The sequence below is a fragment of the Hyperoodon ampullatus genome (genome assembly GCF_949752795.1).
Source record: "Hyperoodon ampullatus genome assembly, chromosome: 19".
Lineage (NCBI taxonomy): Eukaryota > Metazoa > Chordata > Mammalia > Artiodactyla > Ziphiidae > Hyperoodon > Hyperoodon ampullatus.
In genome coordinates this window covers 12,356,352-12,383,082 of record NC_136932.1, presented here as the reverse complement: position 1 = coordinate 12,383,082, position 26,731 = coordinate 12,356,352, and the positions used below count along the sequence as shown (strand labels likewise).

At 42.9% G+C, this 26,731-nt stretch overlaps 1 protein-coding gene across 1 annotated transcript; it reads left to right on the top strand.

Annotated features, from left to right (window-relative positions):
* Positions 1 to 12,929: 12,929 nt before the first annotated feature.
* KPNA2 (karyopherin subunit alpha 2) lies at positions 12,930 to 22,244 on the top strand (the record flags this gene model as incomplete). The annotated part of the gene is made up of 10 exons (XM_079725119.1): positions 12,930 to 13,004; positions 13,156 to 13,293; positions 15,340 to 15,428; positions 16,303 to 16,571; positions 16,838 to 16,932; positions 17,029 to 17,292; positions 17,477 to 17,710; positions 17,952 to 18,134; positions 20,330 to 20,479; positions 21,895 to 22,244. The coding sequence occupies 10 exons, from the start codon at positions 12,930 to 12,932 to the stop codon at positions 21,985 to 21,987; spliced, it is 1,590 nt and encodes a 529-aa protein (XP_079581245.1). The 3' UTR covers positions 21,988 to 22,244.
* Between the last annotated feature and the right edge of the window lie 4,487 nt (positions 22,245 to 26,731).

Here is a 26,731-nt window from a genome sequence, read left to right as displayed (position 1 = left end):
GTGGCTCACGGGCCCAGCCGCTCTGCGGCATGTGGGACCTTCCCGGACCGGGGCACGAACCCGTGTCCCCTGCATCGGCAGGCGGACTCTCAACCACTGCGCCACCAGGGAAGCCCAATACTCATCTTTTGATTGTGTCTTCCACGTATTTTGTCTTCTCACTCATCATTTTTATCTTTATCTTTTTCCTTTTCATCCTGATTTCATTTTCAGAGCATCACCTATGCATTTGGCTCCTTCCAATAAGGAATTTAATCCTAAGAAATTATTATTAGTTAGTGCTTTTCTGTTGTTCATCCTATTGTTCTTTCATCTGTCTACTCCCTGCTTATAATTTCCTGATTCACAAAGACCATTTCTTGCGCTTTTGTGACGATGTCTGTTTCTTGAAATTGTCTTCGGGATTCTTTGTCATCATTATTTGAGCTTTGCCTTCCTCTGAGCATTTTTAAGGGGAAAATAACATTCAGAAAGCTATTGAGGGACTTCCCTGGCCGTCCAGTGGTTAGGACTCAGCACTTTCACTGCTGTGGGCCCGGGTTCAACCCCTGGTCGAGGAACTAAGATCCCACAAGCCATGAAGGGTGGCCAAAAAAGAAAAAAGAAAAAAGAGAAAGCTATTGAAAATAATATAATGAATACCTGCATAAGCATGACCCAGTTTCCCAGTTTTATTAAATCTTAATAATTTTTTCCATATTTGCTTCATGTTTTTTTAATGTTAAAATATTACATATATAGTTAGTGGTAGCCAGTCTCCAGGATGACTGGTCCCCAGTGATCCCTACTTCCTGGTATTCATACCTTGTGTAGTCCCTTCCCACTACAAGTCCCCTGTAGTTGTAGCAGGACTGGTCAGAGTGACCAAGAGCATATGGAAAAAGTGATAATATACACTTCCAAGACTAGGTTACAAAAAGACTGAGCTCTCACCTCTTTCTTTTAGATCGTTTCCTCTGGGGGAAGCCAGCTGCCATGTTGGGAGAACACTCAGGCAGTCTGTGAGAGGCCCACAACAAGGAAGCAACTGAAGTCTTCATCCAACAGTCAGTGAGAAGCTGAGGTCTGCCAACAGCTAGTAAGTGAGCCTGAAGGCAGATCCTCTCCCAGTTGAGCCTCCAGATAAGACTGCAGCCCCAGTGCAGAGCTTGATGAAACCTCCCCCTGAGACACCTGAACCACCCGGTAAACCACTCCCAGATTCCTGGCCCAGAGAAAGTGTGAGTAATAATGTTCATTGTTTTAAGCTGCTAAATTTTGGGGTAATTCATTTTGTGGCAATAAATAACTAATACACAGTTGAAGGCCCCTTAGGCTCCTCCCTCATCCAATTTCTTTTCCTTCCCAGAGGTAATCATTATGCTGAACTTGGGGTCTCTACCATTCTCCTGGATGTTTTTCCTATTATGATTTTGTCAACTATAGTAAAAAGATACCTTATAAATTAATTTTGAGGGGTTTAAAAATTATAATTACAAATTTTGGAACATTCCATATAAATATGCAATTCTAGTTCAATAAATCATCTCTGAAATGAATAATAAAATTGGGAAATCTTTCCCTTCTTAATTTGGGAACTGCCTTGTCTAATATTACAATGAAATGTAAAGGAAAATCTATTGTTAATAACAATAATAATAGCTGCCATCTACTGAGCACCGTTCCAAGTATTAAATCTTTGTATAAACATATGAGCTTATACTTCTATTATCCCAGGTTAGGGATAAGAGAAAGGTTAAGTAACTTGCCCAAGGTTATACAGCTAGTAATTAATGGATTCCAAAACTATTAGCTACTACCAGTGCTATTTATATAAGGTAGAAATTAAAGAGAAGGGAAAAGATCCAATTAACATAAATGTAGCTGTTAGAAGGTTCCTCTGCAAATGGCCATGAGGTCTAAGTTGATCATCTTAACTGCCTTCTTCCATCATTTATTCCCTGTTCCTCCTACCCTCAGCTGGGCAGGGGTCTATGCCTGGTAAGGAGACTCAAAACTTTTTTCCTGTAGGACCTGAGTTCTTGGTGGTCCTGTCTTTATTGGCTTGCTGTACTTTCCCATTAACTGGGTCTTTGGGACAAGGGCACACTAAGATGTGCCCCCCAGTGAATCCCTGGATTCCAGACATTTCCTCTTTCCTCCACTAAGTAGCAGACCGTTTTCCCGTTGGTAATCACATCATTCACCAAGGCTTAGTTCAGGGACTGTCATACCTGGGGCTGCTATAACAAAGTACCACAGCCTGCACGGCTTAAACCACAAACATTCATTTCTCATAGTTCTGGGGCTGGAAGGCTGAGATCAGGGTATCAGTATGGCTGGGCTCTGGTGAGAGCTCTCTTCCTGGCTCCCAGATGGCTGCCTTCTTGCTGTCTCCTCACACGTCAGAGAGAGAGACAGACAGACAGACAGAGTGCAACAGAGAGACAGAGAGGGACAGAGACATAGAAAGGGCTCTGGACCCTTCTTCGTTTTATAAGGACACTAATCCCATCCTGGGGCTCCACCCTCCTGACCTCATCTAAAAGCCTCACCTCCTGATACCATAACACTGTGGCTTCTACCCATCGATTTGGGGGTAACATAAACATTCAGCTCATAACAGTGACCGCCCCCCCTTCTCTGCCTATTGATTCAGCAGCCTGAGGAGTCCCAGATGGCCAAGGGGCAGCCTCAGATCCAATTGAATGGAGCCATGATAGTATTTCCTGGCCTAAAGATCTCTCCACTGGGCACTAGAACCTCTAGACCCACTGAGTCTCAGATCACTGTCAAGGAAAGCAAAAAGGTTCTTCCAGGGAATTATTAGGGGTCATAGTGGGAGAAGCCACCCCTACTTCCTCTCCTTGGTTCCTGGACCTGCGCATTCTGGCAGTGTCTAAGTCCAGGAATGGTCGTGCTAGCAGAAGCCCTGTAGGCAAAGAAGACAAATCCATACCCAGAACACGTGTCTGTCCCTGTGAGGACGGGACGCTGTCCGCACATCTCAGTCTTACTGCGAACAAGGGATTATTGTTTTGCCTGTCAGGGTGCGACCCTCCCCTTGGAGAAGCGCCCTCTGCTGGCACTTCCTAAGATCTGCGTCCATGAGCATCCTCTTCTAATTGGCATCTATCCGTGTTGGTTCCTCACTGCTTTTGGTAGCCCTTTCTTCTCCTTTTATTTGAGGAGTTGCAGATATCTCCTAGTTTCATTGGTGGTGTTGTTTGTGGTTCTGCTTCTCATTCCCCTTGTGCTTTTGTAGGATTTTTCGAGAGGAGTGGAGAAAAATGGCAACTTTACTGTAGTGTGTGTGTGTGTGTGTGTGTGTGTGTGTGTGGTACGCGGGCCTCTCACTCTTGTGGCCTCTCCCGTTGCGGAGCACAGGCTCCGGATGCTCAGGCTCAGCGGCCATGGCTCACGGGCCCAGCCGCTCCGCGGCATGTGGGATCTTCCCGGACCAGGGCACGAACCCGTGTCCCCTGCATCGGCAGGCGGACTCTCAACCACTGCGCCACCAGGGAAGCCCCTACTGTAGTTTTTAATACTGAAATCCGGTAAAATGTAAATGTATGATCATTCTGAATGTTAATATCATTGGCTTGTATTTTAATATTAATTCTGGTGTACTTTCTGACATTCTTAAATGAGTTTTGAAAATTTGGACTAATACAATACTAATATTGTACCCTTTGACCCACTCCTCACGTTGCCCCTGAGATTGCTTGGGGACAAAGGAAAAATGATAAAAAAGGGGACAATTAATAAGGCCCTAAAATGTTTTTCATGAGGTCCATCAATAATATAGTCACACCATCCCTGTTTGTCAAGCTTCTAAGGCAGTTCCTAGACAAGGGGCCAGATGATTCTTTGTTATGGGGCTAACCTGTGCATTGTAAGATGGCAAGGTTACCAGGTCTGCCCAGAAGTGCAGAAGGCTAAATGAGTGTTATCCCCAATACCTGCCACCCCAGTCTTAATCAGTGGTGGAAGAATGGTCTCCGAACGGTCTCAGTGGGCCATTTAAGTTTAATAGTATGAGCCTAGTTGATGATAACAATGCATTGTAAAACTTTCAGACGGAAAGGAGAACGTTTTGTGGACCGTGTGTGTGTGTGTGTGTGTGTGTGTGTGTGTGTCTGTGGCAATTTTAAGTTATTAGTTCGTAAAATCGGAAGTTTTTAATGGAAGCAACTGGACCAAAAATCTGTCAGAGGATTTTGAGACTCATTAAAACAAAGTTGAATGAGAAAAAAAAAAACCACCAGTCTACATCACCTAAAATCAACAGTCATGGTGGAACAATTAATATGGAATACTCAAAATAAAATGTACAACATTTGTGCTGAGGATAGGTGCTGGTGTTTTGCATGGCTAGTTAGCATTCATGCCTCTTTTTCTTTTTAAGGAATTACCTCTTCCCCTTTTTGGGAAGAATTGGTGGGAGGGTGATTCCTTTGTGGCCCCATGAATCAACAGGAGAAAGTTGGGCCAATTGCAAGCTTTTCCTGGGAAACTTGATTCTGGAGCAAGTGACCCTAGGATGAAGAAAACTATCAGAGGCACTTATTGCAGGTCTAGGTGCATGACAAGCGGCAATGATGGCAGCAGTGGTGGCCTCCTGACAAGTGTCCCTGACTCTGAGAGTCACTGTGCTTCCAGCTTCTTGCTTTTGGGGGGCCATTTGTGTGTCCTTACGCTTGCTGGTTCCCATGACTGGTCCTCCAGTTTTGCCCCCCTATTTAGTAGCACCTCCCTTCCCCATGTCTTTCCAATGAATTCTCATTTGCTTTGCTCAGGTTGGGCTGGTTTGTTTCCATTGTTGGAAACAAGATGGAACTAGCAAAGGAGATTGAGAAATTGACTGGAGGACTGAGAAAAACCACATTTTTCTGGAAGCCTGGGAAAAGGCTGTGTTTCAAGAAGAAAGGACCGGAAGCTTCCCTGGTGGCGCATTGGTTAAGAATCCGCCTGCCAATGCAGGGCACATGGGTTCAAGCCCTGATCCGGGAAGATCCCACATGCCGCGGAGCAACTAAGCCCGTGCGCCACAACTGCTGAGCCTGCGCTCTAGAGCCTGCAAGCCACAACTGCTGAGCCCACGTGCCGCAACTACTGAAGCCCGCATGCCTAGAGCCCGTGCTCTGCCACAGTAGAAGCCACCGCAATGAGAAGCCCACGCACCACAGCGAAGAGTAGCCCCCGCTCGCCGCAACTAGAGGAAGCCCGCGCGCAGCAATGAAGACCCAACGCAGCCAAAAATAAAGAAAGAAAGAAAGAATAAAAAGAATTTCAAACTTCAGGTCAAAGTCAAGCAAGAAAAGGACTGAAAGGTATTTCTTAAATTTGCCAATTAAGAGGTCCCTCTCCAGGAGGAGTGTGGCCAGGGATAGAGGAATGAAGAGAACATGGCAGGTGGAGGGAAGGAGACCCTGGGGACTTAGAAGCCACCCTTGAGGCAACCTGACTGCATGGAGGGAGGTACCCAGGACTCATGCCAGGTGCCCAGGACCAAGGGTGAGCTTTTAAGGACTGGAGAATCTGTAGAATGTTTGGGGCTCAAAGGAAACAGCCAGTAGAGGCAAACGAAAGACATAATCAAGGGGGGGGAATTAACGGGCTTCCACCTTCTGAGTGTTTACTAAGTGTCAGACAAGTTTCCTGAGGAGAGAGGGGTTCAAAGCAAAATCTGAGGGAGGGACTGGCCTGGGACTGGAGGAGAGACATCTCTTCATGTGAGACAGAAGAGGGAAAACACGGGGGAGATGACAGAGGTGAGGGAAGAGGAGAATGTGGAATTTGCATGGAATGACTTGAATGTGGGGTGTTCAGTAGGCATTGACTTCAGCCAAATGAACTATGGTGAATGAGTCACAAAACATCTGCCAGAGAGAAGGAGCTGGGCTGAGAGGAGAGGCTGAAGGAGAGAAATTAGGTGGGAGGGTCAGGTGAGCTTGGTGGAGGCTGAGCAGGCCAGTCAGAAGCCCAGAGAGGGGAGGACCTGTGAGGAGTTTGTCCTGCCCAGTCCTCAGGCTGAGTATTGTGTATGAGAGCAATCTTGCCTTTGGACCACAGAGACATTGTCACTGTCCATTGTCCCCAGATGCTGCCTACAGGTAGGAGGCAGGAGACAATGCAGCTCCGATTTTTTGAGCACCTACTGTAGCAAGGACCTAATGTGGCCGTCAGCACTGAGGTACCAAGAATGCAGCTGGAAATTATGTCCTGGGCTTATTTATTTGTTCATGTGTTCCGGTTTTTAAATTCAGCACTACATTTCTAATCTTAAAAAAGGTGGGGGGTGCTTCCCTGGCGATCCAGTAGTTAAGACTCTGTGCTCCCAATGCAGGGGGCACGGGTTTGATGGGTGGTCCGGGGAACTAAGATCCCGCACGGTGTGGCCAAAAAAGAAAAAAGAAGGGTGGGGGGTAAAGGTATCAGCTAAATTTCCCCATTGATTGTTTAGGGGTTTTTTTCTTTAATAAATTTTAATTTTGGAATAATTTCAGATTTACATGACAGTTGCAAAGATAGAACAGAGGGCTCCCATATACCCTTCACTCAGTTTCCCCTGATGCTAACATCTTACATTACCAATGTACACTTGTTACAACTAAGAAATCAACATTGGCATACTGTTGGTAACTAAACTCCAGAATGTATACAGATTCCACTGGTTTTTCCACTAACGTCCTTTATCTTTTTCAGGCTCAAATCCAGGATACCACATCGCACTTAGTATTTAAGTTGTTTTTCAGAAGTAGGACTTACTCCTCGATATTCCTCTTGTACAAGTTTTAGAAGAAGAGTTTGAACTTTTCAAGCTAGTCAACTGAACCAGTCTGAGAAACTTAAACTCTGATTGTATTTCTTTTATTACACTAATTTGCAAATTAAATACACACACACACACACACACACACACACACAAACCTTACGTTCCAACTACAATTTGTTGTTCGTTATACTTTAGGGGCAGAAACCATAAATTATATTTATTATATTTGTATGTTTTAACACAGGTAAAAACACAGTTGCTGATATATTCTCCTTAGTACTGGAAATAAATGTTTGGACCCAGCACAGTTGAATCTGCTCACACACCCCTTGGGATAAGAATGGGGAGGAAGTTTTGCATGTGTGGCTGCCCATGATGAAACCCAATTTTTAAAAGACAGAAAAAGAAATGATGCCATCTGTCCAGTTGGCAGTTGCTGTTTCCTAAGGCTTTTCTCTTTTAAAGATCAGTATAAACGAAGCAAGAGTAAATGCTCCTCTTTTGGGTCAGATTTTAGCTTTCACTTGCAAGGTCTCAATTCCAGTGCTGTTAGAACTTGGAGATGCATTTCCTAATTTGTAAGTAGGATAGCCCTCGAGATCGCTGTAGAGAAAGCGAAATTACTACATTTCAAAATCTACTTTCGTGCTCATCACTGCGTTTCTCTCCACCAAAACTAATCTCCGTGCGACCCAGATGGGACTCGAACCCACAATCCCCAGCTCCGGAGGCTGATGCCTTATCCATTAGGCCACTGGGTCACCACGGAATCCGGGTTCTCACACCGTCCCCTTACGCAATGCCATCATCGCGCACCGCCCTCGCGCTCTGCGGCCTCCCTTCCGGCGGTGTGTGATTTGGGAGCCGCCCCCAGTGCCTGCAGCATGCGCCTGCGCACTCCTACGCTCTCGACCCGTCCCGCCGCCAGAGCCTCCGCGCGCATGCGCAGGGTCTGCCCCGCCTCATTCCCCTGGATCTGCGTGGCCCGCACGCGGGCGGATTTGGGTGTCTCTGGGGGTGCTGTTTCCTCTTGGGTTTTCGGAAGGGTCTCAGTCCTGGTAGCATACTAGGCGCACTTGGTGGCGGGGGGAACTCTAAACAAAATTCCAATGCCTGGCCTCTCCCCGTTCTAATTCTAATTACCAGGGCGGTCCCGGGCCTCTGCATTTTGCAGAGTTCCTGCGACCTTCCTCTGGGGTGAGGTCCTACCGCATCCCCCCAACCTTCCCGCCCCTAACATCTGCCTCCTTCCGTTTTTTCCCCTGTATTTATTCAAAGTACGTTAATTGGATAACATTATGTGCTGGGGGCTGTTGGGAGTTTCCAGGGTGAACAGGCTTTTCTTCAAATCTGCCCTCCTCCCCCACTCACAAACATTTTTCTCCCCATCTCTTCTTTCCCTCCGAATTGAAGGGAAAATAAATATAACGAGGTCCTTAAATACAAAATAATACGCATTTTGTTTTGTTTTTATCCTAAAGCTAGGTCTTCAGTAGATTTAGAGATTTTCTGGTTCCATGTATAGTATCTGTATGCTTGTTGCATATAAAGGTGCTGCATTTGTTATTTTTAAAAATACACGATTTCGTTTTCTTCTTAGACACATAATACCTGTTCATTTTTAAATTGTATAAAATGGGGGTAAGCCAAACAAAAATTGAAATTGATTATAATTTTACCATTCAGAGTTAACCACTATTAACATTTTGGTGTGCATCTTTCAAATCTTATGTGTCTGTGTGTTATGTGTCAGTTTTATTACCTGTGGATCCTGAGTCATCCAGGAAATGGCTTTTTCACAAAAACTAGGACATTATTAGTGAATAATAAATAATCATATAGCAACGATGGTGCAGAAGCAATGATGGGTAAAACTGACACAGTGAATCAAGGCAGTGACACTAAGTTAGCAATAATCGTTATTCTTCACCTTTGTGCAATGGAGGGAGGGGAGGGAATTTGGGCCAGCTTCACTTAAGAACATCCTTGATGACACTATAAGAATTATTGATTTAAATCTCGACCCTTGAGTACACATCTTTTTAATATTTTGTGTGACAAAATGGGAATTATGCATAAATCACTTTTACCACAGAATTCAATGGTTGTCTCTTGAGGAAAACATTTGTTCAATGTTTGAGTTGCAGATGAAACTGGCTGCTTTTTCAGTGGAACATAGTTCTTGAAAGAATGACTGACAGGTAAACTATAATTATTCAGACTTGGGCACACTTGGGTTTGCTTCTCTGGAGCAGCTTCATTCTCAGGCTCACATCATCACAGCATGCAGTCCGCTGGAAGAGAGGGGATATCTCACAAAAGTCTCAGTAAATATTTTACTGCGTTGTGTTACATCTTCATCACCAAATTCCTGTGTCTGGGGGATGGAATGTACTGATTGGCTTAGGCCAGACAGACCCTCTCCTGAATCTCCATCCAAACTACAATAGGAAGAGTTGGGGGTGTATGCTTTCCCAGGACAAGGTTGTATCTTTCAAAGGCAACTTTCACTTTTGACATTTTACTTCTGTTTCAGGTTATTTTCAGGTGCAAGCACAGAATAGTGGTCAGAGAGCACGGATCCTGGAATGAGATGGCCTGGGTTTGAATCCTGTCTGCCATTTACTCCTGTGCAAACCTGTACAAGTTACTTAACCACCCACTCTTCTGTGAAATGGAACAAATAATACTACTCCCTCACAGAATTGTGAAGATTAAATGTATTCATAAAGGTAAAACAGAACAATTCTGGGCACATAGTACCCAATATTTGCAAGCAAAAGAAAACCCAATTTGGGGCTTCCCTGGTGGTGCAGTGGTTAAGAATCCAACCGCTAAGAATCCACCTGCCAACGCAGGGGACATGGGTTCGAACCCTCCTCCGGGAAGATCCCACATGCTGCAGAACAACTAAGCCCGTGCGCCACAACTACTGAGCCCGCGCGCCTAGAGCCCGTGCTCTGCAACAAGCGAAGCCTGCGCACCGCAACAAAGAGTAGCCCCCCTAGCTGCAACTAGAGAAAGCCCACGCACAGCAACGAGAAGCCTGCGCACCGCAACAAAGAGTAGCCCCCCAGCTGCAACTAGAGAAAGCCCACGCACAGCAACAAAGACCCAACGCAGCCAAAAAATAAATTAAAAAAAAAAAAAAGAAAACCCAACTTAACGAGCTTAAACAACAAAGGAAATGTATTGGATGATGTAATTTCAAAGTCATATAATTGCAGCTTTCTGAGGTAAGGCAGGCTGTTGATCCTGGTTTCTCTACGACTGTCTAATTCAGATTTCTAGGACTCACATCTCTCCGTTCAGAAGAACAGAGCCTGCTTTCCAACCTCTAATCATTAAACAAAAGGCACAGGCTTCCCAACTGGATGAATTTAGGTCACATGACTGCCCCAGAACCATTCACAGTAGCCAAGAGAATGCCTTGTAGTGACTGGTTTGGAGGTGAAATCCTTCCACATTTTTGCATTTAGGGAGATAGGATTGTGCTGATTGGTCAGGTGGGAGTAGAATCAACCTCCTATGACTCTCATAGCTGCTACACAATGAGTGAGGCTGGCAAAAGTGCCTGCGAGAAGGGATGAAGATCATTGTTTGAATTTATCTATCGTAAAAAATAAGCCAATACAGCTTTTCTTAAAAATACCCTTTTTAGAATACAGAAAAGTTGCAAAAAGACAACAAAGTGGCCCATAATCCTGAGGTTCTGATAACCATCATTGATGCTTTTTTAAACACTACAAGAAAATACAAACATTTGATTCAGAAATGTATAAAATATAGCATAGATCATTACTATAACAATTGACAAAATTTGAACACAGACTATAAGTAATCGCATCGAAGTTCAGTTGTCTTGAATTTGATGATTGTGTTGTGGTTATATAATAGAATTCTTACAAGATACGAGCCGAAATATTTAGGGGTAAAGGGACATGATTTCTCAGACTTGCTCTCAAATGGTTCAAAAAGTAATATGTAAAAGCCGTGTATATATATATATTTACATAGAGAAAGAAATAGTAAATGTGGCAGATGTTAACATTTGGCAAATATGGATAAAGATTTGCAGCTCTACTGTATTTGAAATTATTAAAAATAAGACTGGAGAAACAGGCATAATAAACCTTTTGTTACCATATTTGTGCCTTCTATGCAGTCTTTTATGACGCAAGTTAAACAACAACAACATCAACACCACCTAAAAAATGCAGCACATATCTGCCTTACCCCTCCCCTCCTTGATGGCCAGAAACCCCAGCCAAGTTCCTTCTGAGTCCTATCAGGGGAAAAATGCATAGCAATATATTTCTATATCAAGATTTTGAAAGAGAATTATTTTGGGAATCATTTGTGGTACTTGTTTAAGGCAAACATCCAGGGAAACTACCATCCACCGTACAGGCATAAACCCACTGCTAAGAGCCAACGCTCCAGGCATGGCTGACTGGGAACTGGCCCTTCGCGCTGCATGCCGGGATCTGGAGTCTTTCCTCTCCGAACTGCAAGGCGCTCTGGGATAGCCTGGCCTCTCCCTTATCTCGCGATGCTATCCTCTCTTCTTCGGGGCCCTCTGGTCCCCTCCCCAACGTGTTTTTCAAATCCACCAATGGGCGCATAGCGTAAGCTCGAACCAGCCAATCGGAATGCGGGGCCACCGGGAAATTTAAATCGCACCGGCCGGCTGCTCGAGCCACACCGTCCTCTGGCTGACCGTGGTGGACGACCTGAGCGCGGTCGATCCGCAGCCTGTGCGCCCCGCACCGCCTCCTGTGGAAGCTCGAGCCGGCTGTGTAAGTACGAACTGAGGCCGCAGACCAGTCCGAGCGGCAACGGCTGGCCCGCAAGGCCGCGCTCGGATTGCAGGTGGCGGGAGGGGAGGCCCAGGGTAGGTCCCCGGCCTGGCTTTGGCCTCTCTGGTTGACGAGGCCTCGGGGGCGTAGTTCGTTGACGAGACGGGCGTTGCACGATGCGAGTGGTTGGCTTTAGGGCTCGAGGCCCTGCGAACGGCCGGATCGTCTTTGAGAGAGAATCAGAGTGAGGCCCGAGGAGGAAAGCCTCGGTAGGGGGCCTAGCGGTAGGGCCTCTGGCTCCTCCTCCGCCCGTTCCCGCTGCTGCTTCCCCGAAATGGGGTCGGGGGTGGGGGGGTGGGGCAGGGGAAGGGACTGGAGATGGAGGTGGCAGTTGCAAGTTCTGTCTCTTAACACGTAGGCCCTGGTTTGGCTGTGTCACAATTTCGTAAAGGAACAGAATGAAATTAAAGATAGCCACTTGTAAGGAGGACTTTTACTTTTGTGCTCTTTTGGAGAATGCTCTTAAGTAGGTGAGTTTGAGTGAAGCACAGCTGATATCAGCCTAATTTAGTGGATTCACTCAGAATTTCTGGAAATGAAAATGTATGCGAGATGCTGAAGATGCAGAACTGCGTCGCAGGTGTTCAGGGTGGGTGGGCAGGAAATTTTATGAAAGACTCCACAATGTAATGATGAATCCGATTTTTAAAAATTTTCAGACTCGGAGAATGTACCTGTTTTGGCCTTTTAAAGACAGTAGAGGCTCCAGAGGATCGGAATTTATGGCCCCTAGGACATAGATTTTAACTGTGACCTCATTTCCCCTACTTTGTCTTCAATTAACTACTTATGGATCCAATATAGAGTTTAGAGGCACACTGTCTGATGTGGTAGTCCCCAAACGCATGTGGCTAGCCTGAATTGAGTTATGCTGTAAGCTTAAAGTCCCTGCAAGATCTCGAAGAAAAAAGAATGTAAAATATCTCAGTAATTTTTTGATGTAACGTGTTGAAATGAGAAAATATATGTTGGGTTAAATAAAATATATTATTAAAGTTAATTTCATTTGTTCCTTTTTGCTTTTTTAAAAATGTGGCTACTAGGAAACTTAAATCTATGCAGCCCGCATTGTATTTCTGGTGGACAGTACTGCTGCAGGAAGTATCAGCCCTTCAGAGGGGAGGGGCCAAAGATCAGTTGGCCAAAGCTGTTTAACAGTGCTGAAAAAGGAAGTTCTTCCTCTAATATAGAAATGTAGACTCAATATGTGTTTGATAACTCCATTAATGTTCATCTTATTGCACATCAAAATGATAAAAGGGAAATTTTTTTCTCTCCCTCATCTTACAGCTTTCTCCCTTTGTCTCATAACCATGTCCACCAATGAGAATGCTAATTCACCAGCTGCCCGCCTTAACAGATTCAAGAACAAGGGGAAAGACAGTACAGTGAGTACCTTCTGTTGCTTTCCTAGGGTATGTTTTAAACGGGAATATATTTGGAAAGGGGGTCAAAATTTCGAGCGAATTTGAAAAAGTGCCCTCACTTGGCAACAAAAACTGATGTAAAAGGTGAGATGATATGTTGTCTTTTCTCAAGGAAATGAGGCGGCGCCGAATAGAAGTTAACGTGGAGCTCAGGAAAGCTAAGAAGGATGACCAGATGCTGAAAAGGAGAAATGTCAGCTCTTTTCCAGATGATGCTGCTTCTCCACTGCAGGAAAACCGCAACAACCAGGTAAGGATATTTTAGCTTATGAATTACGGTAAACCCAGAAAAATCAATATGGAGCTTTTCTTAGAAATTTAAATTTAAATAACATTCCTAGCTTTGTGGTTTTAACAATCAAATGTGAACATCTGTTTTTGTGTGCTCCCAGTCAGTAATTCTGATGAGTTGTCTTTTTCCTGCCCACCCTCGGTAATCTACTGAAGCTGATTCTAAGGTTGTCTTTAGCTCTGATCTCCCTTCAAGTTTCCCTGCATTTCCAGTTGCGAGCTCATACCTTGACCTGGCCATTTAACTGTTAATTGAAAGTTAATGGTGTCCAGAACCATCTTATTTCTACCTCTTTCTTTCTCTTTCTCTTCCTCCCTTTCTTTCTTCTCTATTTTTTGTACTTGTCACCAGCTTTATTCAGGTCTTTTTCCTCAGTACTGAACTACTTTCAGTAGTCCCCTAATTTTATCTTTCCCTTCATTCTGTGCCACATACTACTTACCTAAAAATTTTCCTAAAATACTGCTTTAAACATCTTAGAAACTTTATGGTTTTAAATCCTTATTTTTTGAAGGTTTTTTGTAAATTAGACCCATCTTAGATTTTCAAATTTATGTATTTCATCTTTCAAAGGTATTGGGCACTTTCCTACTTTTTTTCACGTTATGCTTTGCTTTAGCGCTCCTTATTTTATCAGTTTTTTTTTTAATTGAATTCTACCTATGCACTATTTCTTGAGTTTTATACTCAAATCCCATCTTCTCCTTATAGCACTCTTTGGTTAGCCTAACAGGAAAAATGCTCCCTTCTCAGAATTCCTGTAGCACGCCATTCTGCACCAAAAAAAGGAGAGTAAATTCTGTATAACACTATATACATATAACACTACATATATGTATATATATATAGTGTTATACATATAGCCTCTTTTTTTTTTTTTTTTTTTGCGGTACGCGGGCCTCTCACTGTTGTGGCCTCTCCCGTTGCGGAGCACAGGCTCCGGACGCGCAGGCTCAGCGGCCATGGCTCACGGGCCCAGCCGCTCTGCGGCATGTGGGATCTTCCCGGACCGGGGCACGAACCTATGTCCCCTGCATCGGCAGGCGGACTCTCAACCACTGCGCCACCAGGGAAGCCCATAGCCATTTATTATATGGTTGTTTACTTGTCACATTTTCCTTGTTAAGTTGTAAGCCTATAGGGAGAAAGGGGCACTGTCTTTTTGAGCTAACTGTAGCATTGGTTCTCAAAGCAATGCTACAGTTAACTCAAACCTATGATCACAACCTATACATTTATATTTGCAACACTACTGTGGAAATGAATAGATAACAAACTTAGATATGAAAAATCCCAGCATATCTAAATACAAGTGATTTAGACTAAGATAGGAATAACCTTCACAGTGCTCTAATTCATTTTTTTAAAGTTGTTCACAGCTACTTTACCTAGTGACTAAATGCTGGGATACTCCATTACTTGAGACTTTGTTTAATCATGACACCAAGTTTGAGAATTGTTCTCCGTATTAAAAATGAATATTTCATTAACAGGCAAATTTTAATGTAGGGCTAAACTCTTAGTAACTGATTATAAATTTAGGAATGTCTTCACGTTGGGGTTTTATTGTTTGTATTTAATCCTTTTTTAAAAATAAATTTATTTTATTTTATTTACTTTATTTTTGGCTACGTTGGGTCTTTGTTGCTGCACACGGGCTCTTCTGTGGTTGCAGTGAACAGGGGCTACTCTTCATTAGCGGTGCTCAGGCTTTTCACTGCAGTGGCTTCTCTTGTTGTGGAGCACGGCCTCTAGGCACGTGGGCTTCAGTAGTTGTGGCACACGGGCTCAGTAGTTTGTGGCTCACGGGCTCTAGAGCACAGGCTCAGTAGTTGTGGCGCACAGGCTTAGTTGCTTCGCGACATGTGGGATCTTCCCGGACCAGGGCTTGAACCCACGTCTCCTGCATTGGCAGGCGGATTCTTAACTACTACGCCACCAGGGAAACACTGTATTTAATCTTAAAAATGATAATTTGCAAAATTAATTCCACTCTTCTTGTAGGGCACTGTAAATTGGTCTGTTGATGACATTGTCAAAGGCATAAATAGCAACAATTTGGAAAGCCAGCTCCAAGCTACTCAAGCTGCTAGGTAAGCCTTGTCTGTTATAGCATGGGTAACCTAAGAAATCAGCCTTTTTTGGTGGGAAAGTGATGAGCAGGTGGTGTGTGTAAAGTAAAGGTTAAGCCAGGCCTAGGCGTATTTTCATTAGAATCTTCCCTTAGGAGGATGTAAAATTTTCTGTAATTGCCTAAATTCCATCTACCTCCAGTGATAATCACTGTTAACCTTTTGGTGTACTTTTTAACAAAATTACAAAGTTTTTGTCAGAGTGGCATTTCAAGTCAGTGTCAGGGAAAGGAGGAATTATTCAGGAAGTGGGATTAGCTATCCCTAATAGCTAATGGGATGGAGGTGCTATCCCATTTATTTAGAATGGTCCATCCATTTAGGAAATAAATATATGTAGACTCTTATCTCCCACCATACGCAAATATATGTGATATCCATAATAGAAAGGATTAATAATTTCTGTAGCTTGACAGTGTGGGGAAAAGCAAATCCAGTTGACAAATGATCATGGAAAAGATGTTTAGCTTCACTAGTGGTCAGAGAAATTCAAATTAAATTAACAATGAGAGTGCAATGCTATCAGATTGTCAAAGTTTTTAAAAAGTGATAAGATCTAAAGTAGATTTCTGCAGAGATGCAGAGAGAAGGTTCTACATTATTGGTAATATCTCAGTTTTGGAAAAAAAGTAGTTTACGACGCAACTTATGGTAGCGCCATGCAGCCAGTCTGCTCAGCTCCTCTTAAATTCCAGGATGTCTCAGCATTTAGTGCTTCACTGTAAAAGGTTTTTTAAAGTTCTAAACTCTTGAGTTGCGTTTTAAATTTTTTTTCTATATGAACGTGTTTTGATAATCACCTTCAATTTTTGTTTCTCTTTTTGCTTACCCTTAGGAAGCTGCTTTCCAGGGAAAAACAGCCCCCTATAGACAGCATAATCCGGGCTGGTTTGATTCCAAAATTTGTGTCCTTCTTGGGCAGACCTGATTGTAGTCCCATTCAGTTTGAATCTGCTTGGGCCCTCACTAACATTGCTTCCGGGACATCAGAACAGACCAAGGCTGTGGTAGATGGAGGTGCTATCCCAGCATTCATTTCTCTGTTGGCATCTCCCCACACTCACATCAGTGAACAAGCTGTATGGGCTCTAGGAAACATTGCAGGTACTTGGATTTAAAATTCTTTTGACTGAGTGTTTTCAGTCATACTGCGGTTGGTAGAAGTGCCTTGTCATAAGTAATAGTGACGTCTGTGTTGGGTTTTGAACTTACTTGCTTCCAGTGCATATAAGGGGTGGAAGTGGCATGTAATATAAGGAATTTCTGAGTGTTTTCTTTGTGTCAAGACACTGGTGCACTCAGTCACTGAAATTGATGGTGCTAGACAAGTAGTTACGGTTAACTTTGCCTTTTTTTTTTTTTTTTTAAAGGTGATGGCTCGGTTTTCCGAGACTTGGTTATCAAGTATGGTGCAGTTGACCCGCTGTTGGCACTTTTGGCAGTTCCTGATTTGTCATCTTTAGCGGTAAGTTACTTAACATACATCAAGTTATTCATTGATTCTAATTTTCCCACCTTCTCAAAACACAGAGCACTTCATTGCCTTTTTCTTTTCCCCTAGTGTGGTTACTTACGTAATCTTACCTGGACACTTTCAAATCTTTGTCGCAACAAGAATCCTGCACCCCCCTTAGATGCTGTTGAGCAAATTCTTCCTACTTTAGTTCGTCTCCTGCATCACGATGATCCAGAAGTTTTAGCTGATACCTGCTGGGCTATTTCCTACCTTACCGATGGTCCAAATGAACGGATTGAAATGGTTGTGAAAACTGGGGTTGTACCCCAACTTGTGAAGCTTTTAGGAGCTACTGAATTGCCAATAGTGGTAAGTTAACTTTCAGGTGAGGATATAAAGTATAAGCGTAATCAATTGGTACTAGTATTGACATCTTGTCTATTTTAGGCTATATAATGAGCCTCTTGTCAAAACTTTTAGGGTATAGAGATTTTGAGCAGTGCTGGAAAAGATAAAAGATAACCGCCAGCGTCAACATTTTTTTCCTTTTCAGACTCCCGCGCTAAGAGCCATAGGGAATATTGTCACTGGGACAGATGAACAGACTCAGGTTGTAATAGATGCAGGAGCACTTGCCATCTTTCCCAGCCTCCTAGCAAACTCCAAAACTAATATTCAGAAGGAAGCTACGTGGACAATGTCAAACATCACGGCTGGCCGCCAGGACCAGATACAGCAAGTTGTAAATCATGGATTAGTCCCACTCCTTGTTGGCGTTCTTTCTAAGGTAATGAAGTCTTAGGACTTAATAAGGGATTGTTAGTGTTTATGGACAGGCACTTGGTAGATTCTTAATGTACTAATGTTAAGTTCTACTTAACTGCCTTTGCTAAATAATAGTCATTTCTTTTATTTAAACTTGGATAGAACCAGTTGGTAGTTTTAGTCACCGTTTTTCTATAACAGTACTTTTGGAATCTTATTTTTATGACCATTCTGAAATAAACCTGTTTCCTTATGTTAATTAGGCCGACTTTAAGACACAAAAGGAAGCTGTATGGGCTGTGACCAACTACACAAGCGGCGGAACAGTTGAGCAGATTGTATACCTTGTTCATTGTGGCATAATAGAACCGTTGATGAACCTCCTGACTACGAAAGACACTAAAATTATTCTGGTTATTCTGGATGCCATCTCAAATATCTTTCAGGTAAGTCTTAAGAAGGTGGCATGTGTTTGAATTTGGACTTGATAATTGGTTTGCTATGTAGGTGACGGGGGTGGGGGCAGCTGAGCTTACTCAGGGGGCCACAGAATCAGAGAGACATTTATGGGGGCCACACTCTTTTTTTTTTTTTTTTTTTTTAGTTTCTGCATTATAACAAAGTGAATCAGTTATACTTTTTATTTTTTTATTTTATTTATTTATTTATTTTTATTAGTTTCTGCTTTATAACAAAGTGAGGGGCCACACTCTTGATAAAAGGTGTGACAACGGATTGTAAGAGAGATAAAGGAGATGACAGGTGAATGATGTCACCTGAATTGAGGTCAGGTACATATGTGGACACTATTCATACCTATTTATTTTGTCAAGAATTTTTAATTCCCCAGTTTCATACTGAATTTTGGTGAAATTAAATTTGAATGACCTAGTTAATTATATTTTTCTTCTGGTTCCATTCCTAATTGATCCAAGCATGCTAGCACATGGCACTTGTCATAGTGTTTGGTGGTAGGTAGGTCTTACTCAACAACTTTAAACTTCAGATTACGGAAATTTGTACATATCAAAGTTGAGTTTAGAATAATGATTCCTAGTGTATCCATCACCTAGCATAAATAATTGTCAACATTTGGCCTCTTTTTCTACTCACCTTACCTAAAATTTTGGGTTTTAAAATTTTATTTATTTATTTATTTTTGGCTGCATGGGGTCTTCGTTGCTGCGCACAGGCTTTCTCTAGTTGCGGCGAGTGGGGGCTACTCTTCTTTGTGGTGCGCGGGCTTCTCATTGCGGTGGCTTTTCTTGTGGGGCACGGGCTCTAGGCACGTGGGCTTCAGTAGTTGTGGCATGTGGGCTTCAGTAGTTGTGGCTCACGGGCTCTAGAGCGTAGGCTCAGTAGTTGTGGCGCACGGGCTTAGCTGCTCCACAGCATGTGGGATCTTCCCAGAGCAGGACTTAAACCCGTGTCCCCTGCATTGGCAGGCGGATTCTTAACCACTGCGCCACCAGGGAAGCCCTAAAATTTTATTTTGAAGCAAGTAAGTAATTTCATTTGTAAAAATTGATGTTTCTCCTAAAAGTTGAGAACTTTAAAACATATTTAGCCACAATATCATTCTTACACCTAATAGGTTCTTGATATCATCAAATAATCTAGTCCAGGGAATTTGTTTTTACATACTGTAGGCCCTCTTTACTCTTGGACAATGGTTCTCTTTCTTGACTACATACATCTTGGGATTATCTGGGGTGCTTTTACACTAGTAATTTCCTATTCCCATCACAGACCAATTGAACCTGGATATACCGTCATTTTTTATTATTATTATTTATGTATTTATTTATTTATTTATGTATTTATTTATGTATTTATGTATTTATTTATGTATTTATGTATTTATTTATTTATTTATTTATTTGTTTGTTTGTTTATTTAAATTTATTTATTTATTTATTTTGCGGTATGCGGGCCTCTCACTGTTGGGGCCTCTCCCGCTGTGGAGCACAGGCTCCAGACGCGCAGGCTCAGCAGCCATGGCTCACGGGCCCAGCCGCTCCGCGGCATGTGGGACCTTCCCGGACCGGGGCACGAACCCGTGTGCCCTGCATCGGCAGGTGGACTCTCAACCACTGTGCCACCAGGGGAGCCCCTATGCCGTCATTTTTAAAGTTGCCAAGGTGATTTTGATCCACAGAAAAGGTTGAGAACTATACTAAGATCTTTGTGACTGAAGGCTACAGAAGTAGTTGCTAAGAGCAAGTACAGGTCTGATTCCCTTGAATTTTTAAAAAATGTAAAATGTAGATAAAAATGTAGATAGGGCTTCCCTGGTGGTGCAGTGGTTGAGAGTCCGCCTGCTGATGCAGGGGACACGGGTTTGTGCCCCGGTCCGGGAAGATCCCACATGCCGCGGAGCGGCTGGGCCCGTGAGCCATGGCCTTTGAACCTGCGCATCCGGAGCCTGTGCTCCGCAACGGGAGAGGCCACAACAGTGAGAGGCCCGTGTACTGCAAAAAAAAAAAAAAAAATGTAGATAGTTTTATCTCATAGGATTATGGAAGGAACTGTTGTGTTTATTTCTGTCTGATATATACTGATAGTCAAACGTAGACATTGTTTTCTTCATTAAAACAGAACATTCAAAGTTTAAGCTACTAAACTTGGAAATTTTTTTTAGGCTGCTGAGAAACTAGGTGAAACTGAGAAACTTAGTATAATGATTGAAGAATGTGGAGGTTTGGACAAAATTGAAGCTCTACAAAACCATGAAAATGAGTCTGTGTACAAAGCTTCATTAAACTTGATTGAGAAGTATTTCTCTGTGGAGGTGAGTAACCTGGTAATGTTAATAAGCACTGGGAAAATGCACACTTAGGATTAAGCCCGTAAGATTTTTTTTTCCTCATACTTTTTTAATGAGCCCTGATAAATACAGTAAAATATTAGTGTAGTAGGAGGTGACATATATATTTGCTCCTCTAATGTTTGGCTTGATGATAATACCATCTTTGTAACTTGAGATATTAAAAAGTCACCAATTTACTTTCGAATGAAAAGCCTCACGAATCTTAGAATATCTTTTTGTTGTTGTTGTTTAATTTATTTGGTTGTGCTGGGTCTTAGTTGCGGCATGCTTGTGGGCTCTAGTTCCCTGACCAGGGATCGAACCCAGGCCCCCTGCAGTGGTATCACAGAGTCTTAACCACTGCGCCACCAGGGAAGCCCCATGAATCTTGGAATATCTTGAGACTAAGTTTGTGTAGGAGTTGGAGAAGTAGGCCGACCCCACAGCCATCCTCTGGCCTAATCGGTTTTGCTCTTGCCTACTGAAAAGTGACAGGTTAAAAAAAATCTCTATTTTTCTGTTAATTGTAGAAGCTTTCTTTAAAAATTTTTTTCTCTTAATATTATAATTTTTTATTGAAGTATTGTTGATTTACAATGTTGTGTTAATTACTGCTGTATAGCAAAGTGATTCAGTTATACATATATATATTCTTTTTTGTATATGTTCTTTTCCACTATGGTTTATCATAGGATATTGACTATAGTTCTCTGTGCTGTACAGTAAGAACTTGTTGTTTATCCATTCTATGTATAATAGCTTACACTTAACGCCAGTCTCTCACTCCATCCTTCCCCCATCCCCCTCCCCCTTGGCAACCACCAGTCTGTTCTTGATGTCTGTGATTCTGTTTCACAGATAGGTTCATTTGTGTCATAGTTTAGATTTCACATGTAAGTAATATCGTACGGTATTTGTCTTTCTGACTTATTTCACTTAGTATGATAATCTCTAGTTGTATCCATGTTGTAGTAGCATTTCTTAACCCATTCAGAACCTTCCCCTCTCAGGCAAGTTTCAGTAGCCCTCCCTCCACTATTTGAGATATTGAAGTGTGTTTCAGGATTAAAGGTGAAATACACAAATGAAGACTTTAAGAGTGAATACCTTATAGGCATTATGCTAAGTGAAATGAGTCAGACAGAGGAAGACAAATACCATGAGATCTCTCTTATATTTGGAATGTTAAAAAACACACACACAAGCTCATAGATATGGAGAACAGATTGGTGGTTGCCAGAGGTGGGAGAAATGTGTAAACTTTTTTGTTTTTGTTTTTAGCCTAAATAAATTGAGATAAAAGAAGAAAAAAGAGTAAATATAGACTTCTAGGCAGCTACCTCTTAGAAATGTGCCATATTTATGGGATTATATTGTTTGTTTTTAAATACTTCCAGGAAGAGGAAGATCAAAATGTTGTGCCAGAAACTACCTCTGAAGGGTATACATTCCAAGTTCAGGATGGCACTGCTGGGACCTTCAACTTTTAGATTGTACATCTGAGGTATAAAGTTGTTTGTTGTGTACTGTTTGGTAGAAGTTTGTCTTACTGTTCCTCTACTAAGAACTCTTTACACGTGGTTTGTTATTGTAGCACTTTTTACAAAGAAACTATACTTGAACAGTTCCAAACTGTACATACTGTATGAAGCTTCTCCTCTCAGTGGGTTTCTTATTTCTATGTGGAATTTCATATCTTGCAGTGTCCTGTAAATAAAGATTCAATTCCACCCTTTTCTTTACTTCACCATGCCGACGTGTTACTTTCTGATTTAGAGCTCTTAAAAGGCTGCAAATGAAGGGGAGCTGAACTGAACGGATGTGACTCTAACCAGGGGTGTAGTTTTGGTTGCAGACATCATTTAATATAAAGTTTGTTATGTCATCAAGGATACAAGATTGGTGACTTCCTGCCCACTTCTGAATTCTGGCTTTGCTCCAGGCTGCTTGCCCTCTTGGTTGGTGAAAATGGCCATTGGCACTTCCAGTCTTCACATCCATTTCACACCAGTCAGAAAAATTTTTTTCACAAGTTTTCACCAAAGAACAAACAAAATTTCGCAGAAGCCCTCAGCCAATGTCTTCTCAAGGCTTACTGGCCAGGGAGGTGGGATAAAAATCTTAAATTTAATCATAAATTTCTCCTGGAGCTACAAGTGGAATTCATTCCTCTGAACTTCAAGGCTGAAAGTGGTTTCAAGGCTGCACCTTGGCATCAACAACTGGGAAAGTTTAGTTGGTAAGGAGTGGGGTTGAAATAGTGTACTTAAGTTTTTAATTTAATCCCCAGGTGCTCCATCTGTGTAGCCTGGGTTGTGAAAGCCACTACTTGAAGGAGTTTCTATGCTGTTAGCAGAAAAGGAAGGGGTTGGGGGGTGGAGTGTTAGCTACAGTATCCCAGAAGTCTCAGGAAAACGAAATGTACAACTGTTAGTTTCTGCCTTTTTTTTTTGAATTAGTTTATTTATGGCTGCTTTTTTGACTGGTGGAAAAGTGATGAGCAAAGCCTCCACTGCCTTTTTCCACCACAGAAGGTAAAAGCTGGGACTTCCCTGGTGGCTCAGTGGTTAAGAATCTGCCTGCCAATGCAGGGGGCATGGCTACGAGCCCTGGTCGGGGAAGATCCCACATGCCGCGGAGCAACTAAGCCCGTACACCACAACTACTGAGCCTGCGCTCTAGAGCCCGCGACCCACAACTACTGAAGCCCACGTGCCTAGAGTCCATGCTCTGCAACAAGAGAAGCCACCGCAATGAGAAGCCCGCGCACCGCAACGAAGAGTAGCCCCTGCTCTCTGCAACTAGAGAAAGCCTGCACGCAGCAATGAAGACCCAACGCAGCCAAAAATAAATAAATTTTTTCAAAAAGCGGGGCGGGGGGGGTGGGAGGGGGAGGAGAGAAGTAACCAGACTGCGGCTCTGCAGCCCGTCCTCCCTTCCCTGCCTACCTCGTGCTCCACTCCGCTCCTTCCCTCCCCTTTCCCCAGCATAAGTCCCTTCTTGGTTGCTGCATCCAGAAGTCTTTCACTTGAGAAAATGTGGAAGTAAACCTGGACATCCTAGGCTTTTGCTTTAAGGTAGGTGGAGCTTTGTCTTTAAAGGGACTAGTGTAATATACACTTTGATAAGAGTACAAGGCCTGAATTTGTTAGCGTAAAGGCATGACTCAGTGAAGTAATGGACAGGAGGCAGCTGATTTCTAAAAATACATTTTCATATTTTAGATAAAATTCTTAACATACTAGTTTCCTTGGAGTTAAAATCCAGAGAGACATTTGTATGTTTTTATTGAACTTAACTGGATAAAATCTGAGGTATTTTTTGAGGTTTTATATTCAGCTTGATTTTAAAAAGTGATAAAACACTATAGCCACCAACTTTTCCCTCTTTCATAAAATGATAATGTCTAAATTGCTTTTATTAATGCACTACATTTTTAAGCTAGCAGTTTTAAATCTCATCTAAGATTTTAATTACCTTTGCCTATAACTTTGATTTTTGTATTAGTTGTAAGTAAGGGTGGGAAGGTAACACAAAATTTTAGTGAAATATAAAAGTAAAAACTGCAGACACTTATTTTGCTTGTTGCAAAAATCCTTAAAAAGTTAACATTATCAGGACTTCCCTGGTGGTCCAGTGGTTAACACTATGTGCTTCCAATGCAGGGGGCTGTGGGTTCGATCCCTGGTTGGGGAGTTAAGATCCCACATGCCACGCAGCCAAAAAAAAAAAAGTTAACATTATCATTAGAAGTTTGAACGTCAGTGTTAAATATTTCCCGGAGTATTGATTTTTTTTTTTTTTCTTGGCTGTGTTGGGTCTTCTTTGCTGCGTGTGGGCTTTCTCTAGTTGTGGCGAGCGGGGGCTACTCTTTGTTGCGGTGCACGGGCTTCTCATCACGGTGGCTTCTCTTGTTGTGGAGCACGGGCTCTAGGTGCACGTGCTTCAGTAATTGTGGCACGCAGGCTCAGTAGTTGTGGCTCGCGGGCTGTAGAAAGCAGGCCGAGTAGTTGTGGCTCACGGGCTTCGTTGCTCCGCGGCATGTGGGATCTTCCCGGACCAGGGCTCGAACCCATGTGTCTTTCACTGGCAGGCGGATCCTTAACCACTGTGCCACCAGGGAAGTCCCTGATTCTTTAAATTGCTACATTGTATCTTGGCTTTAAATCCTATCAAGCCACTTAACTATTTTTAGCATTAAGATAGGAAATAAACATTCCTTTTCTTACTGATGTTTGATTTTTTTTCCGTCCCTCTCTTCAGCCTTTCTGTGGCTGCATCACTGAAAATAAATTCTGGATAATTTGTCACTGTAAATCCTCATTGTTAAATAGGATTTTTGCTTCAGCATTAGGCCTCTTAAATTGCTCTTGTTTATTCATTTATTTTTTTTGAGCTTTCCAGAACCAAGAATTAAAACCAAAATTGTGGTCACCAAAGTGGCAGGTTCCTTTCTATTCTAAATAGCAGTGGAAGCAAAGTCTTCAGTTTTGTTTGTATGGGCAGTTGGAAACCTTGTGAGCTACAGGACCCCAAGTTCAAAAGATCATTAAGGAAAGTGTAGCTGGCCACTCCTTCCCTCCCTCCACCCTTCCTGAAGCTTGCCAAGACCCAGCTGGCTGATTTTGCAAAGCCCTTGAAATATGTCATTAATGGTTCTTTCTTTTGAGGTTGGGCTGTTGACCTAATTTGTGATTAACAAAACCTGGCCAAATCATGCGGTGCTTCCTCCCCCAAGGGAAAGTGCTCGTGAAAAGTGTTTTAGTGACATCGCTGATTTACCTTTCGTAACCCTAGCTAATAAAGATGATAAAAAACACTCAAGCTATCAAGTAGGGCTTTTTGAGGGCAGAAGAGCATTTTAATTTTGAGCACTTGTATGTTAAATGGCATGTTTTGGGCATAGTTTGAAAGCATAATTCTGGTGTCCACAAATGCCCAGTTCCTCCTAAATATTTGGAACAGTTTCATAACACTGTGTAGGAGTTGTAGTCAACAAACCCTCTTAAACTGATCAGTTTGTTCATTCCTCCCACGCTTTTCACAATCAAAAATGTCTTTCCCTGCCCTAGTTTGGAGAGGTAGTGCTATGGAATGGACTAGTAATTAGGAGCCAGATCAGCCTGAGTTCAAAACCTGTCTCTACTATATTTTAGTGAGTGAGTGACCTTTGGGCTGTTAAAATAGCACAATCTCTGATGTAAAATATAAGTACAGTTACTAATTACTATATAGTATTAATATCCTAGCTAAGTATTGTAGTCATAGAACAGCTATTCCCAACCTTTTTTTTTTTTTTTTTTTTTTTTTTTGTGGTACGCGGGCCTCTCACTGCTGTGGCCTCTCCCATTGCGGAGCACAGGCTCCGGACGCGCAGGCTCCGCGGCCATGGCTCACGGGCCCAGCCGCTCCGCGGCATGTGGGATCCTCCCGGACCGGGGCACGAACCCATGTTCCCTGCATCGGCAGGCGGACTCTCAACCACTGCGCCACCAGGGAAGCCCTTCCCAACCTTTTTTTTTTTTTTTTTTTTTTTTTTTTTTTTTTTTTTTTTTGTGGTACGCGGGCCTCTCACTGTTGTGGCCTCTCCCGTTGCGGAGCACAGGCTCCGGATGCACAGGCTCAGCAGCCATGGCTCACGGGCCCAGCCGCTCCGCGGCATATGGGATCCTCCCAGACCGGGGCACGAACCCGTATCCCCTGCATCGGCAGGCGGACTCTCAACCACTTGCGCCACCAGGGAGGCCCCCTTCCCAACCTTTTAACAGCAAAGTTTTCCTTCAGTTCTTCCACAGGCCTCTATTTTGGCACATTTTATCTCCTAGACTAAGTTTGTTATTACTCTCCCTTTTTTCCCCCCTCTTATCAGTCACAGATACACATCAACATGAGACATTACATGGCTTGTTTCTATACTCAATGGTAGGAGTCTATCCCAACGTTGGATGTTCTGTCAGCCTTTACTTTTGTTACAGGCTTGCCAGAGCTTTCCAAACTGGAACTGGCCCAAGGCTCACCAGCTTTTTCCGGGATGGCCTTTGCAGCTAAACCCTGCAAGAGCTCTGAGTTCTCTTCCTGTGCCCCGCCCCCATTCCCCTTTCTCTGAATTCTGTTGAGCAGTTTATTTGGGGCACCTCCTCATCTATTGTCTCACCAGCCATGAGAACAGCCCCATCTGAGCCACCCAAGCCAACTTGGTGATGGTTTGCTTAGAAACTTGTCAGTATAGACAAC